General features: G+C 39.9%; 1 protein-coding gene and 1 long non-coding RNA gene across 10 annotated transcripts in view; one reads left to right on the top strand and one right to left on the bottom strand.

Annotated features, from left to right (window-relative positions):
* The first annotated feature begins 5 nt into the window (after positions 1–5).
* On the top strand, positions 6–3,258 carry LOC118239259. The gene is made up of 2 exons (XR_004771053.1): positions 6–95; positions 3,021–3,258. It is a non-coding gene; the product is annotated as an uncharacterized LOC118239259 (long non-coding RNA).
* Positions 3,259–7,327: 4,069 nt separating this feature from the next.
* Positions 7,328–19,726, bottom strand: part of Tia1 (TIA1 cytotoxic granule associated RNA binding protein) — a 32,428-nt gene continuing 20,029 nt past the window's right edge. For 4 of the 9 annotated variants that reach the window (XM_027428590.2, XM_027428585.2, XM_027428591.2 and 1 more), the window contains 7 exons: positions 17,225–17,300; positions 16,421–16,529; positions 15,952–16,047; positions 15,750–15,834; positions 14,416–14,539; positions 13,397–13,545; positions 7,328–9,888 (listed from right to left, as the gene is read on the bottom strand). In XM_027428590.2, coding sequence (XP_027284391.1) covers positions 9,762–9,888; positions 13,397–13,545; positions 14,416–14,539; positions 15,750–15,834; positions 15,952–16,047; positions 16,421–16,529; positions 17,225–17,300 — 766 coding nt within the window. In that variant the 3' untranslated portion in view covers positions 7,328–9,761. Of the gene's footprint in view, positions 9,889–13,396; positions 13,546–14,166; positions 14,276–14,415; positions 14,540–15,749; positions 15,835–15,951; positions 16,048–16,420; positions 16,530–17,224; positions 17,301–17,990; positions 18,057–19,726 lie in introns of those variants that run through there. The other 5 variants (XM_027428586.2, XM_027428588.2, XM_035448577.1 and 2 more) reach the window with 5 other exon arrangements.

The raw sequence follows: 19,726 nt of genomic DNA, 5'->3' as shown, positions 1-19,726 counted from the left end.
GTTCTCAGCTCTGCCTTTCGGACATGATCTAGTGACGAAATCAGCAGAGAAGATCCGCGCTGCCACTTTGGTGGTCTTCCTGGATTGACCTAGAGGTACAGAAAACACCTATGGTGCTTCTCGATGGCCCCAACTACTTCGAGCGGAAACAACTCTACTGAAAACAGTACTACTGACGCTCTTACTAGAAGAAACAGCAGCAATTTTCGAGTTTGCGTCGCTCTCCTACTCTTTCACTTGTATGGTTTTCTTTCCCTTGGCACTTGCGCATTACTTTCCTCTTGGACCCTAAATAGCCTTTCTGTACATTCGTCTTCAGAATCATACAGAATAAATCTATGTTCATCAGCATAGATTTAAAAGCAGTACTGTTTTTTTGTTTTTATTTTTGTTTTTATTTTTTTAGGTGAGGCTTGCGTCTTGGAAAATTCTGTACCTTGGTCATTTACTGCTGGTGGCGCTGTGGGCAAACAGCCTTATTCTGACCAAATTTTACTCTTATCTGTTGTAGAAATGATCTTTTCTGGGATCAAATTTTTCTAATATTGTTTTTAGAAACTGGAGGATCCCTCCTGTTAAAGAAGAGATGTTCCCCATCTTCACACTTTTCATCTGTTGTTACATTTTAAAACATTCATATATATACTTGGATTATCTGGATGATTTCCTTCTAAACAAGAACATGGCTTTTCAATAGCTAGTACCTAGCAACTGGCTCAAGTCCCAAACCCGATTTTCTTTTTCCAAAAAAGATTTTATGTATATGTGCTCTATTTGCATTTATGTCTGCATGACAGGAGGCATCAGATTCCATTAGTGATGTTTGTGAGCCACCATGTGGTGACTGGGAATTGAACTCAGGACCTCTGGAAGAGCAGCCATCTCTCTAGCCTGAAAATCCCCATTTCTCCTTTGCCCTACTCTTCAATGTCAGGCTGTTAAAGACACAGACATGCAGGCACTTCCTTTCTGGGTCCTGTTTCTCTTTCTCATTCATTGAAGAGTGGTTCATGAAAGACCCCTTGATGCTCAGAAACAGCTACATCCTCAATACCATGCTCTCCCCTCTCAAGATCTCTTGGAACCCCTGGCTGTGCCAGCCTGCAGCTCTTTCTAACGGACATAAAATACAGGGCATCTAGTTAAGCAATTGTGTTGTGTGTCCCCTGTGGTATCTGGCAACCCCAGCTGTCTTCCCTACTTGGAATGTTTCTCTACTTCTGTTAGACCTGCATTTCCTGTTCCTGTGGTAAATGGACTCCTTGGAAGGGTAAGGAGCTCAGCTGTGGCTGCAAAGTGTTCTCCTTACTCTATTTTTCCTTCCCTGCTTTGCCTACAAGTAATAGTTGCTTTCTGTACATCTACTATTTAACTATTGTCTGCCTACTTGTCATGACAATGTTTACTTTATTCCAACCTTTTAACAAATCTTTGATTATTTTGCTTAAAATTAAAACAACTTTTAAAAATGTACATGGGTGTTTTGCCTGACTGTACACACCTGGTGCTGGTGAGGGCAGAGAGGGCATCATATCCTCTGGAATTATAATTACAGATGGCTGTGAACCATCACTTAGGTGCTTGGAGGCAAGTGCTCTTAACAGCTGAGCCATCATTTCTCTTTGATCTTTGTCTCCTACCTGATAATAAACTGTTCATTCAAAAACATGTGGCACTGAAGGGTTAATTTGAGAATGGAGATGAGATTCTGTGGTGTTGGGTAAAAGCTAAACTGTAACAGTTATTGAGAGGCATGCTGTAGTTTCAATTACCTTCTATGTGCCATTTGATACAATGTGAGGGCTGGAAGAGATAGTGGTGTGAAGTCAGTCCCAGGGGTCCAGACACATTAGGAAGCAAATTTCAAAACAGGAGATACCTTTGCATGGCAGATAAGGGAGCCAAGGGAGCTCAGACTAGCACAGAACTCTTTCTAAGCAGGTCAAACCCTAAGAGAACCCAGGGCTAAACTCTACCCCATTGCTAAGGACTGAACTCAGGTACCAAGCAGGTTGAAGGTTGAACAGGGTCTACTACCCTTGAGCTTTAGCCTCCAGTCTCTGTGGCTGCTGCTTTTGTTTTAGGATTATCTATCTATCTATCTATCTATCTATCTATCTATCTATCTATCTATCTATCTATCTATCTATCTAATCATGTTTATCGAGAGCCAGGGTTTCTCTGTGTAAGAGCTCTGGCTGTCCTGGAATTCGATGGCCTCAAAACCAGAGAGATTTCTCCTGCCTCTGCCTCCTGAGTGCTGGGATTAAAGGCATGATCCACCACACCCGGCATTAATTTTTTAATTTTATGTAAATATTTTGCCTGCATATACTAGTACTCCTGCTTGCAGGGCCCACAGAGGCCACTGGATCCACTGGAACAGGAGTGAATAGACTGCTTATTCTACCATGTAGATGCTTGGGAACTGAATCCAAGTCCTTGTCAAGCAAGAATTGGCAAGTGCTCCTAACTGCTGAGCCACCTGTCTATCTCCCACCTTCTTTAAGAATCTCTTACTAGGGGGCTGGAGAGATGGCTCAGAGGTTAAGAGCACTGACTGCTCTTCCAGAGATCCTGAGTTCAATTCCCAGCAACCACATGGTGGCTCACAACCATCCGTTATGAGATCTGGTGCCCTCTTCTGGTGTGCAGATATACATGGAAGCAGAATGTTGTATACATAATAAGATCTTTAAAAGAAAAAAGTTTCTGTTACTAGAGCTAGTTCCAGGACAGGCTCTAAAGCTACACAGAGAAACCCTGTCTCGAAAAGCCAAAAAAGAAGGAAAGAAAGAATCTGTTACTGTGATTATAAAGTGTGTACCACAAAGCTACAGAGGCACTCTGGGGGGAAAAAAATTCATTACCCAAAAGGGAGGGAGCTGTGAAACCTGGGGAAGGTCCCTCTAGGGAGGGAATAGAGGAAGCCCTATGTGTGTGAGCTGTTGACATGCTGTCATGGGTCCTAGCCATAGACCCACAGGAAAATGGCAAAGACGTTTGTTTCTTCAATCCAGGTGAAGCTCAAGAGGATGGATGCCAAAGCCTTCCTCGGGGACCTGAGTACAGATGTTGACAGTATGCATAGAAAATGTACATACCACAGCTGTTCCCCATGAATTCACAGCTTGAAGACTGCTCCCCTCAAAAGACTGTTCTTACCAAGATTAGTTAAACATGCCTCCTTGATCCCCCTGTATACCATAAACTCTGCCTTTCTGTTGGAGTGCATGTAATAAACACCCTGAGCTTGTTTGTTTGTTTTTTGAGACAGGATTTTTCTGTAGCTTTGGAGCCTGTCCTGGAACTCAATCAGTAGCCCAACCAGGCTGGTCTCTGCCTCCCGAGTGCTGGGAGTAAAGTCACGTACCACCACTGCCTGGCCACCCTGAGCTTCTGGAGTACTGAGGTTTCTTCATTACTCCAGTCCTCCAGACAACCAGCTTTTTTTTGTGTATCTGTGTGTCTGTTTTCATTTCATTCTCTTGACACCCCAGTCAAGTTCAATCCCTGGAGCTATGGCAGCACGTCCTTTTCATACTTCTGTTAGTACTAGGACCAGTTAAGTCAACTTTCAAACACAAGTAAACAGAAGGTAATAAAGACACACTAATAAAAGTATGGCAGCAGAGCAACACCTACCCAGAGGGTCCCTGTAGAAATGCACACCCAGCAAGCACATGCCACAAGGGCTGGGATGCAGCTCCTTGTTTAGCATTCACAGGGTGCCTTTGCTCTTCAGGACTTCGAAAGACAGGGTACAGTGGCACATACCTCTAATCCCAAAAAATGGGGTGAAGAGGCAGGAGGATCAGAAAATACTGTCTACAAAGCAAGTTTGAGACCAGCCTGGGATACATGAGGCTGTCTCAAACAAAACCAATCTCTACCAAATCCAAACAGAGTCCAGAAGACTCCAGTTAGGGACATCTAAGTCTAGAACACTACCTAAATGCAGATTTGGGTTTATCCTGTAACTGAACTCTGCTTCACACAATTCACCCATCTGCATGTGAAAGCTTTGATTCAAAGACTTTATTTATGCTGTGGATTTCAGAAAGGTGCAAACTACTTGTTTGAAGTTCATTTTTTAAATTATTTTTAAAATTTTGTGCACATATGTATACCAGTGTGGTTCCCAACCTTCCTCATGATTCAACCCTTTAATACAGTTCCTCCTTTGGTGACCCCCAACCATAAAATTATGGTTGTCACTTCATAACCATAGTTTTGATACTGTTATGAATCATAATGTAAACATCTGATATGTAGGATATCTGATATGCAACCCGCAAGGGGGGGGGTTCAAGGACTACTGGTATGTGCACCCGAATGAAGTGCCTGTGGAGGCCAGAAGAGGCCCAGATCCTCTAGCTAGACTTAGAGGCAGTTGTGAACTGCCTGAAGTGGGTGCTGAGAACCAAACATGGTCCTCTCAAGAGCAGCAAGTGCTCTTAACCACTGAGTCTCCTCTCCAGGGGTTAATACCACCGATCCAGAATAAGACTACTGCAGTTTAAAGCCAAATTTGAAGCAAGCTTTATGGCTAGGTAGATGGGCTCTGGCCAGGTCCATACCCAGGTCCCCAGGAAATAGCCCAGAACCAAATATGGCAAGGACGTAAGAAGGAAAACCCATAACATACTGCATTTCCCATCAGGTCCAATTAGGGATAAGCATACATCTTGATGTACCTCCAGACTACATCCAATCATGGGCCAGCATATATCCTGATGAACCTCCCACCCATATGTGATCAAGCACATCCTGGTGCAGATAGGTCAAATTTGTTTATGGAAAGTGAAAACATGTGGCTTGTTAGCTCCCATAAATAGTAGCCTCCTGTATTTCAGGGACTATCTGCTCTTGGATAAGGGGCTTGCAGGTAAGATGTAATTTTTGTTTCATGGATCTTTTAGGCATAGTAATTAAAACTTAAAATGTAATTGGCTCTCACATAGCACAAGTACCTTCTTTTTGGTTGTGAGCCTAGCCTTTAACAGCTGAGCCATCTCTCCAGCCCCAAGTCTCTTCTTTTTAAACTCTTGCATTAAAGGTAGCACACACCTTTAATCCAGGCAGAGGCAGGCCAATCTCTGAGTTCCAGGACAGCCAAGGCTACACAGACTACATAGAAAAACCTTGTCTTAAAAACAAAAACAAAAGCAAAAACAGGACTGGAGAGATGGCTCAGAGGTTAAGAGCACAGGCTGCTCTTCCAGAGGTCCTGAGTTCAATTCCCAGCAACCACACGGTGGCTCAAAAACCATCTGTAATGAGATCTGTACCCTCTTCTGGCCCAAAGGCATACATGCAGGCAGATCATTGTATACATAATAAATAAACAAATCTTTAAAAATAAAATTAAAAAACAAACAAACAAAATGAGGACATTGGAGTCTTTGAAACTGGAGTTACAGATGGTTGAAAGCCACCTTTAGGAATTGAACCAAGGCCCCCTGGAAGAGCAGCCAGTGTTCTTAACCACTGGGACATCTCTAGTCCCTAACACACATTTCTTTTTTAAAAGAAATGCACGCCCCCTACATGTACTCACATAATTTAAAAATAACAAAAATAAAGCTTAACAAAAAAGGAATAACACTTTAATTATGTGTATGTCTATGTGGCTACACATACATATGTACAGATGCCATGGAGGCCAGATCTAGAACTCATGGCCATTCTCCTGACTCAAATTCCTAAATGCTGGGATTACAGGCATCTATTACCATGCCTTACTAAAAAGAATACCGATTTTATCACATAGTCACATGACTAAGGTCTTAAAGTATTTTCTTTTCTTTGTTCTTTTGGTTTTTCGAGACAGGGTTTCTCTGTAGCTTTGGAGACTGTCCTGGAACTAGCTCTGGCCTTGAACTCACAGAGATCCACCTGCCTCTGCCTCCCAAGTGCGGGCTCTAAAGGCGTACACCACCACCGCCCAGCCTAAGGTCTCAAAATAAAGGGAGAGAGAAAATTCTGCTCAGCTGCAATACCTTCATTTCATTAAGACTGAAAACTCAAGGTTTTGGAGGATGCTGGCCAAACCTTAAATTTACCAGTCAGATTACAGATAACTGGAATAAAATGAAATAGCTCTCCATGGCAGTTTCAATGGGAATGCCCTCCACAGGCTTACATATTAGACTGTTTGATTCAGTTGGTGGACTGCTTAGGAAGAATTAGGTGTGGCCTTGTTGAAGGTATGAATCTGGGAGTGGGCTTTTAGGTTCAAAAGCCCATGTCAGTTCCTGTCTTCCTTCCCCTTTCAGCTATTGCTCAGCACCATGCCTGCCTATCACCACACTCTTTGCCATGATGATAACAAACTTAATTCTCTGTAAGCAAGCCCAATGAAATATTTTCTATTATAAGTTGCTCTGGTCATGGTGTTTCCTCACAGCAATAAAACAGTAACTAAGACAGGCCTTTAATCCCAGCACTCAGAAGTAGTGAAACTGTCTCAAAACAAAATGAACAAGCAAAAAACGGAAAAGAGGGGCTGGAAAGAAGGCTCAGTGGTTAAGGGCATGTACTGTTCTTTCATAGTTCAGTTCCTAGCACCAATGTCAGGCAGCTCACAACTACCTATAAGGGCCTGCTCCAGGATTCAACATCCTCTCTTCTGGCATCCACGGGCCCCTGCACTCACAAGCACAGATGTACACATATGATGCATATTAAAAAGAAAAGCCAACAGGTTTAATATTTATTTATATTTGTGGTCATGGGGGTGGGGGGTACACACATGTGGAGGTAAGAGGACAACTTGTTGAGAGTTAGTTCTCTACTTCCACTAAGTGTGTTCCAAGGATCAAACTCGTGTCATCAGGCTTGGTGACAGGCACCTTTACCTGCTGAGCCAGGTCATCAGACCAGTAAGTAATAGTTTTTTAGATTTTTAGAAATCATCACTCATTTGAAAGATTTGCTTTTTAAAACTTTCTAGGCACACATTCTGTTTTTACTAACTAAACTACAATCTCAGTAGCACCTAAAGTTCTTATTAAGTCTAATTGTGAATGCAATCCAATCCTCTGAAAATGGAAGGGAACTCTAGCACGAATCTACAAGGAAGGTGAGCATAGAGGTAAAACAAGAGAAGGGAAACCTGGACTGTAAGCCTCATTTTCAACAGGGAGACCAGACTCTGTCTTCAGTTAGCTAAGCCCACAGAGTACAGAGCCTCTGGGGAACCCATTCAGACCATGGCTTCTGGGATATGGTGAAAGAACTCTTATGAAACACCCAATAATGTTAACAATGACGTGCACAAGGAAAAATCTCACACACAAGAATCACTGCAAGAATATCCCACAGGTCATAGAAAACATAAAGGAATTTTAATATTCAAACAGTCAGGATAAAGAATACTGGCTCCATGACCCACTGAGAGTCACTCAGGTTCTTTACAGTACCAGAGAGTAAAATCTGAATGCATATTGCAAAGAACTTCACTTTAAAAACCTTAATCTCCTTACCTGATACTTATACCAAGATGAAGTTTTTTAGGTTGAAAACGATTTAAATGATTGAACATTGAAATTTAAACCAATGCCATCCATGTTCCTGAAATGTCAGTCTTTCAACAGGAACAAAAAGTCACTACCACAACATGAATTTTAAGATCTGTGCAGTAAGAACATGCTGCTAATAAAAGTCTCAGTACTGAGTCAAAAGAAGAAACTACACTTTTGCACAAAATAAATTACTTGTGCCTAAATGATCCTGCAATATGAGTTGCAAAAGAAGTAAAATTCTTTAATAGAGAAAAATATTGAGGGTGCTAAAATAAAAACAAAAGTCAGGAGAAATAAGATAGCTAAAAAAAAGAATTAGCCAAATAGCTTCCTGATGTGTGATTTTTTTTTTTTTTTGTATTTCATTTAAGCTACTTTTATTGCCTGTCCTGATCTGTAGAAGTTTACAAAGAAATAAAATTTCCAAGTATTTAAAAAATTTATTCATCTTCCATAAAGCAAATTTCAATGTATTAGTACTTAAAAATACACAGTGACTTAATGAAACATCAGCACAACTGCATAGAACTGAGCTCCAGAGAAGCACACATTTCAAGCTATCTTCCTGGGCTCTGTTTTTTACAAGAGGACTGGCTTAGAAAACAGGTTAGAGTCATGTGCTCCTACCTGGAAGATACAGGCCAGGAAATGCTTCCAATTCCACAGGCCTAAGTAAAATGCTGGGAGCTCTCTGCAGGTCTCAAAACCCACAATTCACAGGGGCTCCTTTCTCTCTGATGTCAAGGAGGAGGTTGTGGCCATCACTGAAACCAAACCAAACCAAGAGACTCTGAAATGTATTACAAATCCCAAGGCAAGAACAATGCCATCAAAGAGCAAACCTCAAAAATAATAATGTGGACGCTCCAAGAGATCAGGTGCCAAAGAACCAAAGTCATGCCTATGTTGAGGAGCCTCTTCCTTGACGGCTATTTAAGGAGGTAGAATTTTAAGGGTTTTTTGTTTGTTTGTTCATATTTTGGCCACTGAAGATTTAAAAAATGTTTTTCCCAGCTGGTCCTTCAGGCTAATTTTGGTGTTCTTAATGAATCTCAAGCCTGACAGAGGAATATTCTACAGTTTCACAGCTATCATTTGTACATAATGAAGTGGATTTACTCTTTCAAGTAAATCTAACTAGAAAACATCAAATTAATATATTCCTTTACATACAACTCTGTGTCTCAAAATTCTTGAAAACAAGAACAGATGAGTTTGTATCAAAGACTACCAAAGTATGTATGTGATATTCACGTGCAAACGTAAATCCTGTCTCATGTCAACTCTTCATGACACCTTTTTAGGAAAGGAATGACATACAAAGTTTGCTAACTGCAAAATATTACTTGTGGAAGTATCTTAGCAAACAACAGATGTAAATGTAGATGCTGGCACATGAAGCTGATGTGGATGAGGACTGAGCACACTTCAGAGGCTCCTTAGTCACAAGCTGTTGTTTTTAAAGTTCTTGGTAGACGGCAAAGTTTATCACAGAAGATAAAAATCCCTTTAAACAAATCCAACAGGGAATCCTTGAGGCACCTTCTCATATAAAAACAAGATGAATGCAATTATCAGTCCATCTGAGAAAAGTTTTCAGTCTAAGTGAACATCATTTTTTTCATTTAACAATATTTTACAGAATTTTTATAAGGCAGGACGAGTTTGTGAAAAATGTAGATACAAAATGATATAAACTAATAATTTACATTTAAAAATTCAAAAGGGGTAACAGTGGAGATGGCATAGGTCACATAATGCCTACTCTTTAAAACTAAAACAGAACTGTGCATATGCTGAAAGTTATAAAGAACTTCTAGACTTTGCACAAGTTTGGCTTTTCTTTTTACATCTATATTACATATTTTAAATCATATCAGGAATGCAAACTAAACTGCATGACACTTTAGTGGAAAAAAGTTCAACATTGTGCAATTTTCTGCCTCTTAATTTTTTAAAAGTGGCAGCAATCCCTGCATTTGTGTTTGAAACAAGGATCTGAGAAACTTTATCAAAAAGATAATGAAGGCAAAAATTGGCAGACATCCACCATTTTGTTCCTTTTTAAAACAAAGTGGATGAAAAGTAATTTCATGATTAAAAAATGAATCTTTTAAATAAATACATTGTTATCTGGCATTTGTACTGACGGATTTGATAAATCTTTAAGTAAACAACAGTTTTCCTACCCTCCCTGTAGCGTCAAGCCACTGGCTGCCATTCTGTAGTCTGTTTTCACTGGGTTTCATACCCTGCCACTCGATATCCAGCAGGCTGACTCGGAAGCATGCTGCCATTCTGCCCTTGAGGTGGTGGCACACTGTAATTGGGTCCCATCCAGGGTGCAGAAGACTGGGCCTGACTGTTAGAGAAAGTGAGAGAAGCAGAGGGGAGGGAAATCCATTGTTAAATAATGTCAAGCCAGGAGTGAGTAACACACACACACACACACACACACACACACACACACACACACACATTAATCCAAATTTGAGAAAAACTGTTAAGCCAGGAAAAACAAACACAAAGGTATATTTTCTGAAAATTAACCACCACCATCTGAATGGTGGTGGCATATGTCTTTGATCCCAGCACTCAGGAGGCAGAGACAGGCGGATCTCTGTGAGTTCCAGGGCAGCCTGGTCTACAAAGCAAGTTCCAGGATAGACTCCAAAGCTACAGAGAAACCCTGTCTTGAAAACCAAAAAATAAAATAAAACAAACCCAACAAAAATAATAATCCCATACATATACACATATTTGGGTAATTTAATTTTTTTTTTTTGAAATTACAGCTATGAAAACAGTTTTTAGCTGGGTGTTTAATCCCAGCTCTGGAGAAGCAGAGGCGGGCAGATCTCTATGAGTTTGAGGACACTGTCTCAAAGCAAAAAGACATACACGCACACACCTTGATTACCAAGCATATGGAGAACAAACATCTATAATACTCAAGGAAAACTATAAAGTAGCTTAGGTTTTATTTTTAATGTTTTTTTAAATAATTAATTAATTTATTTGTTTGTTTATTTATTATGTATACAACATTCTGCTTCCCAGAACACCAGAAGAGGGCACCAGATCTCATAACGGATGGTTGTGAGCCACCATGTGGTTGCTGGGAATTGAACTCAGGATCTCTGGAAGAGCAGTCAGTGCTCTTAACCTCTGAGGCATCTCTCCAGCCAGTTTTTTGGTTTTTAAGACTTATTTTTATGTGTTTCAGTTTTTGCCTGCTTGTATGCATGTGCACAGCATGCCTAGGACCCACTAAGGCCAAAAAAGGGTGCTGGATCTCCTGGACTATAATTATAGATGGCTGTGCTGTCATGCAGCTGCTGAGAACCCAGTCATTTGTGGAAACAACAGTGATCTTAACTGCTCAGTCATCTTCCCAGCTCCACTACAGAATATTGCCAATCTGACAATTTCAGAAACACACAGTATATCTTTTTTCTTTTTCTTTGAAAAAAGTACTGTTGCCTGAGCTAGCATGACACTTGCTATGTGGATCAGGCTAGCCTCCAAATTACAGAGATCCACCAGCTTCTGCCTCCTGAGTACTGGGATTAAAGGTGTATACCACCTCACCTGCCTTACAGTATATCTTGATATAATGTACTTACAATCCTAGTTTGTTCTTTAGAAATGTAATATGAAATGGAATCATTTGGGGTGTGACATAACAGTGTATGAACAAACTTTTCACACAAACACACACATACACACACACACACACACAAAAAAAAAAACAACCCCACAATGCATGTCAAAGTACTTGTACTGCTCCATCACTTTATCTGCTCATAGGGAAGACCAGGGCCTGCACAAAGTCCAGAGCCATGTGGGAATGGCCAGGGCTGCATGGGCAAACAACAGAAATACCAGAGGCTGAGCTAATGCCAGAGTTCTACATCATCACAGGATCAACTTTGACAAATGTCATCTGTGCGACATCGGTTACCTTGGGAATGAGGAACCAAACCTGTTTTTCAAATGTCCTTGATAAACTGTGGAACCTGGTTAGTGGGCAGACACAAGTAAAACTAGCAAAGAGACTGAGGCTAATAGCTTATGTGGTGCAACTGAGGGACACAGTTTGGGGAAAGGAAAGTTCCTAGAGCAGCCTTTCATCTCAGAGGCCAAATTCTTTGGAGCAGACACACAGAGAGAATGGGGGCTTTTGACAGCTTGAACCCACATAAAGGGAAGAGGCCTTTTTTCCATGGGGGAACAATCTATATCCAGGCAATGCAAGAGTTGGCTCAGGAGTTAAGAACAATTGTTGCTCTTGTAGAAGACCCAAGTTCAATTCCCAGCACCCACATGGTGGCTCACAACCATCCATACTCCAACTCCAAGTGATTCTATGCCCTCTTCTGCAGGCACTGCAGGCACCAGAGTGATACACAAATATATATGCAGGCAAGAGACTCACAGACATAAAGTACATCTTTAAAACATGTATTGAAGAATAGGTAAGAGCTGGGAGTTGGTGATGCTCTCCTTTAATCCCAGCACTTGGGAGGCAGATGCAAGAACTCTATGAGTTCTAGACTCTGGTCTAGAGTGAGAGTTCCAGGACAGGCTCCAAAGCTACACAGAGAAACCCTGTCTCAAAAGACAAAACAGGGCTGGAGAGATGGCTCAGAGGTTAAGAGCACTGAATGCTCTTTCAGAGGTCCTGAGTTCAATTCTCAGCAACCACATCGTGGCTCACAACCATCCGTAATGAGATCTGGTGCCCTCTTCTGCTGTGCAGATATACATGGAAGCAGAATGTTGAATACATAATAAATAAAATCTTAAAAAAAAAAAGACAAAACAAAAACAAAACAAAAAAAAGGATAGGGAAGGAGGCTGCAGAGATGGCTTAGTGGTTAACAGTACTGGCTGCTCTTCCAGAGGTACTGGGTTCAATTCCCAGCACCTACATAGCCACCTCAGTTCCAGGGGATTAAATACACTCACACAGACACACATGCAGGCAAAACACCAATGTACATGAAATAAAAATAAATAAATTTGAAAAAAAAATAGGTAAGCAGCTACAGTCATGTAGTTACCAAGTACGTTTCACTAGAAAGTTGATTTAATTTGGGTGTATTGTTGAAACACTGTAACTGGAAGATAGAAGCATGAGGAGTAAGAGTTCAAGGTCACCCTCAGTTTTATATCAAGTTCAAGGCCAGTGTGGGCTTCAAAAGATCTTGCTTCGGGGCTGGAGAGATGGCTCAGTGGTTAAGAGCACTGACTGTTCTTCCAGAGGACCCAGGTTCATTCCCAGCACCCACATGGCAGCTTACAACTGTCTGTTACTCTAGTTCCAGAGGATCTGATATCTTTACCTCAATGCACGTAAAATAAAGGTTAAATAAATTATTTAAAAAAAAATCTTGCTTCATAAAACAAAACAAAGGAACTGGTAAGATGGGTCAAGGTGCTTGCCACTAAGTTGGAACCTGAGCTTGAACACCACAACTCATGTGGTAGAAGGAAAGAACTAGCACAAGTTTGCTCCTGGCCACCATGAATACAGAAGGGTATGTGTGTCACACAAATAAATAACACATAATAATAAAAAGCTAATTCATTACTACACATTACCAAAATTTGCATTGTTGTGATTACATTTCAAGGCAAACTATTTCTAAGCAAAAATGTATCTTATTTTATTTGCATGTGTGTACAGACGGAGAAAGAGAGTGGGAGAGCAGATGTGGAGAAGGTGGAGGCCAGATGTGAACCTTAGGTAAAGTTCTTTAAATGTATCATTATGCTTGATACTGGATCCACATGATTTACTCAATACTTCAGTTTCTTTCTGATGTTTTCCAAGGTTAAGAAAGGCAAAGAGCAAATGTGCTTACTTGAATCCCTGCTGGCTCCACGGCTGGCCATACATTCCATAGGCAGGTACTTGCCAACCATTAGGCACATACTGGCCAATCTGTTGTGCGTTTCCATACCACTGGCCCCACTGGCCATATGCTGGTGGATATCCAATTTGATTTTGTTGCTATCAAGTAAAATTACAACAGATAATTTAGTATTACTTGCAGTTCTTTCTATATAGAATCTTAGTACACCACACAGCCAAAGCACAGTGCAATTACTACAACTGAAATAACAGGATAGGCCTGGGCGAATGTAGCTCAGGGATAGAATGAGTACTTTCTGAATCTATGTGAGGCCTGGATTCAACCCCAGCATCACACACACACACACACACACACACACACACACACACACACACACTGAAAATAGTGCCATTACACTACTGAAACTATTTGGTGCTCTAAATAGCAGTCTTTGGAAGGCTCAGGCAAAGGACTAATGATTAAGATTGAACTTGATGTTCATAACTATACATGATTGTTTCTTCTGGATTGAGAACAGAAGAACTCTATACAATTTAGGGTTTTTCTGATACCTCTATGCTCCATTTAAAATTCTCTCATAGAAATCTCTGTGGGGTTGAGTTTGGACCACTGAAGTTGCATAGAAAAAGAAAAAGCAGCAATACTAAAGCCTACATATACTTATAGCTTTATTTTTTGTTCAGTTGGGTCAAGCATGCTTGTGAGTTCTCCAAATCATTGTGACTAAATTGACCAAGTATTAAGAAAAGTTTTAATACCCTGTTAGGTTTGGCGGAGCATTTTAAAATCCACTGTGTGAGCATGAGTCAACTGAGGCGGTTATACTCATCATGTCACGACTGCAATCCATGACACACCACTCCGGAACTATAATACATGTAGGAAGAGCCCTTATATACTATGAAGTGAGCTAGAAACTCGTTAACAAGGATTATCAACAAGCTTCATTTTAAAGCAACCTCATCACTAGCCCAGCAAGTCCATCCCGAAGTCAAGGACCCTCTCACCTGTTGCACGGGATTTATCATATCAAGAGTCTCTTTGCCCCAATAGCATTTCACCACATGTCCTTCAATGGTAGTACCATTAACAGAAACAATCGCATGTGCTGCACTTTCATGGGAATTGAACCTATTGGAAACAATATTAAGAATCACCAATATAACTTCTTTAAGTATTTATGAACACAAACTATTTTTTAAAATCATGAACAATAAATTTGACTACCATTTGGGGGGAAAAAGCAAAACAAGCATAAAAAAAGAGGATTCTGAAATGATCCCCACCTACCTACCAAAAAAGCAAAATATTTCCTATGCTATGTTTTTTTTTTTTTTAAAGATCTTAAAGCTGGTGGCTGGGCACCTTTAATCCCAGCACTCGGGAGGTAGAGACAGAAGTATCTCTGTGAGTTTGAGGCCAGCCTGGTCTACAGAGCGAGTGCCAGGACAGGCTCCAAAGCGATGCAAAGAAACCCTGTCAAGGAAAAAAAAATGGGTCTTAAAGCTGTAGAGATCAGCCGGGCGTTGGTGGCGCACGCCTTTAATCCCAGCACTCGGGAGGCAGAGGCAGGAGGATCTCTGTGAGTTCGAGGCCAGCCTGGTCTACAAGGGCTAGTTCCAGGATAGGCTCCAAAGCTACACAGAGAAACACTGTCTCAAAAAACCAAAAAAAAAAGCTGTGGAGATCTTCTACCTCTCAAGTGCTATGACTATAGATATGTACCACCACCACGCCTGGCATAGGGAGTTTGTTTTAATGGAGGGCATGTTTTATTGGCCTTGTATTGTACAGAGGGAGTTATAAAATATATCATTTATCAAAAACCAAAACATATACATAATACATACATACATACATACATATATAAGTAGCCTTTAATCCCAGCACTTGGAAGGCAGCGGCAGATGGAGCTCTGAGTTTGAGGCCAGCCAGAGCAATACAGTGAGACCTTGTCAATGAAAAAAAAAAAAAAAAAAAAAGAGAATAAAAAAAATAAGCACACACAAGCTATATGCTAAAGATGTTTCTCTCTCAGGTTTCAGTGTTATCCAGGGAATGCACTTGAGCGAGGGCTTAAGCAATCAAGGCAAGACAAATTCTTTTTTTTCCCCCCTTTGGTTTTTCTCTGTAGCTTTGGAGCCTGTCCTGGAACTCCCTCTGTAAACCAGGCTGGCCTCGAACTCACAGAGATCCTCCTGCCTCTGTCTCCCACGTGCTAGGATTAAAGGCATGCGCCACCACCATCCTGCAAAGCCAAGACAAATTCTTAAGAAAATCACAATATTAAATGCTCAAAATTATTTCTGAAGAAAAAAACTTTGAAAGAAACTACCCCTACCGAATAAATGAATATCCTTTATCTGGGAAGACTCGAATTTCCAATATTTGTCCAAATGGAGAAAAAGTCTGACGCATTAGTTGTTCTGTTAGAAAACAAACAAACAACAAAAAAAGAGTTTACACTATTAAAAACATACAAATATGAAGCTTTACAAAGTTTAAGCTAGTTTCAAAGAGCCACACAGGCAAACTCCCCATACCTGTCAGTCCCGACGTCACACCTCCACAGTACACAGTGCAGTTGCTGGGGCTAGACTGACTTACAACCTCATCATATGACAGTTGTTTGGTGTTCACTGGGAAGAGAGAACATTTTATATCTTCAAATCATTACACAGATATGGAAGGATTAACTCATTAACTACCTTACTATAATGGCAGTTTCCCTCAATCAAAATGTCTATAACACAAATTACATTTTAGTTTAGAATTAAGCCTCCCCCAAGAATGCATAAATATTATTCCATATGCTCTATTTAGCAGGAGACTTGACATTAGAGGTAATTATTTAAAATCACAAAAATGAAAACTAAGTACATTTTGAACAGTAGTCTTGATCTGCTTCTCATCTATTTCTGCAATAAGTCTCCGGGAACAGCTCTAACATTTAAAATCTAGTGTATTTTCTCTCCACAATTCCACATTGCTTCTCTTCTCCAATGCACCTACACTCATATGTACTCTTTGGAGCTGGAGGCTTTCGGGTTGCCCAGTTAGTTCTGATTTGTCTTCCACCAAGCCACTGGCCACCCATCTGCTGAATGGCATTTTCCGCATCCTGTTCCGCACATTAGAGACAATAAAGAAGCTGCAATTAGTTGATATTACAAATAACCTATAGCAATAAAGAAAATGTGGTGCTTTTTGCAGATTTTAAAAAATGAAATGAGCCGGGCAGTGGTGGTGCACACCTTTAATCCCAGCACTTGGGAGGCAGAGGCAGGTGGATCTCAGTGAGTTTGAGACCAGTCAGTCTACAAAGAGAGTTCTAGGACAGCCAGTACTGTTACATAGAGAAACCCTGTCCTGAAAAACCATAAGAATCAATAAATAAAGTGCTTTATTGAACACAATAAACAAAAGCTTTCCAAAATTGCGACATCATCTTTAAATTCCCCTTCCTGGATAATTAGTTTGAAGAATGCTAAACATGGGTAAGGATACATAGGCACAGTGGTAAACATCTCTCAGTCTTTGGGATAACAGAGCAATTACAAATCATCAAAAGTACCTTGACAAAACATTTGGGGCTTGTTTTTTGGTTGTAAGCATATTTAGTTTGCATTGTTTGAAGCACAGTATCAGTATTTTGCATGTGTCAGGTGCTAAATAACCAAACAAAATAAAAGAGACTGTTTTCTAGTAAAGGTGCTAATTATCAGTGAAGTAGATACAGTAGACAAAAGGATTAAAACAACCTGAGTGTTTTCGGCCTTCTCTATAGCCTGTGCATGCACTTCTAATTGCGCTCACCCATTTGTTGAAAAAGGAGACAAAGCCATATCCCTTAGACTTCCCCGTAGCCATGTCTTTTACCACACGGGCATCTCTGAAACAGAAGCCACCAGAAATTCAGTTTTGTAAACTGCCCTCTGGGCATAAAATGAGAGCCATATACAATTCATTTTTACATTTCACCTTCACTAACAGTAAACCGTTACTATAAATTCACCTTTTACTCTCTAAAACTTATTTATTGGCTAATGAGGGTTAATTTTATAGACATGCAAATCAATAATGTCTTAAATATAAATCTCTATTATAAAGTTTCCCACTTCAGAATGTTTTATGAACATCTAAATATTAAGCATGGTGAAAACAGATATTCCCATTAATCACTTAGTAATTACAAGATTCTCAGGTATGATACATTGTCTTTCTTTAACCATGCAATTTGTAATTTGCTATTTGGTACCATATTTGACCTAATCATTCAAAATATTAAAATACAAAACTGAAAACTAAAATATGAAATATGTATATCCCTTAAGCTAATTACTTCATTTTCTCAGATGAATATATACCCCCATTTTGGGCTAGGGTAAATTTTGAGAACTTGACATTTTCAGAAATGCTAAATCATTGAAGAATAAGAATACTACAAACATATTTTACTTTTAAACTATTTAAGAAAGATTTGGTACTGAATTTCATAATAGCATTCATATTAAGATTGATTGGAAACTACAAGATATGAAACAAAGTTTTAAAAAGTCAGAAAGTAAAAAAGCACGCCAACATTTATCCACTGTGAACCGTAGCTTGTAGTTAGCCAGGGCAATTCTGTCCATTCTTCAGAGACACTCTGCAAAATAACCAGAGCCCTATTATTTGAGATTGAGTAAAAACCCAGCCATGATAGCTAAAACTCCATACCTCAAAAAACTGGACTCAAATTGTGCTTCACAGGCAATCTATTTTAAATTAGCCAGGTATGTCACAATGCTTGTTCTCTCAAGACACATGAACAAAACAGGCATGTTTACAACAAGAACTCAAGTCAGAAAGCCATGCAATGTAATTGTAAGTATACACAAGCATATTTTAGATCAGTTTAGAAGTGTCTTATTAAGTGCAATCAAAATGACAGAGATTCTGATGATTAGGGAAAACTAATGTAAGCCCCTTGTCCGTAACTATTATCTACAAGGCACACATGCATTTAATTTGGTAGCTGATTTATTTCTATATCAAAATTTGCTATATGACCCTAAACTCAAGTAACAGGAGGGGTTTAAGCTATATAAATTAGGGAAAGAATTATTTTCAAATTAAATATTTAACAGACCATCATGTACCCCACACCTTCTATAAATCAAGCATGGTATAAACTGCCTATAGAGACATCTACTGTAGAAACCCTTCAATATTCTTATCAGCCTGTTGCCTTAAGACAAGAAACACAAACAAAAACAGAAATGTGTATTTTCAATTGTCAAATAGTTTTTAATAAATTTAGGAAAGCTAACTTTTTGTATAAGCTAACATTTAAACGCACATTACCTCAACAGAAAGGCCTTACCAAGAAAAAAAATTAATATACTAACAATTGTGAGCCCATAAGAAAATCCAAATACTGGGGCTGGGGAAATAGCTCAGCAGATCAGCAGATAACGTACTATCATGCAAATGAAAGGACCTGAGTTCAGATCTCCAGCACATACATGTCAGGTCAATGTGGCAGCCCACCTTCAATTCCAGTACTTGGGGGGCAGACACAAGGAATACTCAGGGTAAGCTGATAGACTAGTAGAATTGTTGAGCTCTAGATTTTAGCGAGAAATTCTGCCTCAATGTATGAAGTGGAGAGTGATGGAGGATGACACTTGTTATCAACCTTTGGCCTGTATACACATGCACACCCATATGCACCCACACACGTGAAAACAAATACACAAATAAAAACCCAGACTAAAAATATGATGGAGTCATATTTAACAAATAGACTAGTTTATAATATCAAAGTCACAAAACTTCAAAGCTTGAAGGCCATTTAACTGTACATTAAAAAAAAAAAATTTAGAGTGTGTGTGTGGGGGAGGTGTGTGTGTGTGTGTGTGTGTGGGTATGTGTGTGTGTGTGTGTGTGTGTGTGTGTATGTGTGTGTATGTGTGTGTATGTGTGTGTGGGGGGGGTGTATGTGTGTGTATGTATGTGTGTGTGTATGTGTGTATGTGTGTGTGTGGGTGTGTATGTGTGTGTATGTATGTATGTGTGTGTGTGTGTGTGAGTGTGCGTATGTGTATGTGTGTATGTGTGTGTGTGTGGGGGTGTATGTGTGTGTATGTATGTGTGTGTGTGTGTGTGTATGTGTGTGTGTGGGTGTGTATGTGTGTGTATGTATGTATGTATGTATGTGTGTGTGTGTGAGTGTGCGTATGTGTATGTGTGTATGTGTGTGTGTGTATATGTGTATGTGTGTGTGTGTGTGTGTGTGTGTGTGCATGTGTGTGTGTGCATGTGTGTGTGTGTGTG

Source organism: Cricetulus griseus, chromosome 8 (assembly GCF_003668045.3).
Source record: "Cricetulus griseus strain 17A/GY chromosome 8, alternate assembly CriGri-PICRH-1.0, whole genome shotgun sequence".
Classification (NCBI taxonomy): domain Eukaryota; kingdom Metazoa; phylum Chordata; class Mammalia; order Rodentia; family Cricetidae; genus Cricetulus; species Cricetulus griseus.
This window is presented reverse-complemented; position numbering and strand designations above follow the sequence as displayed.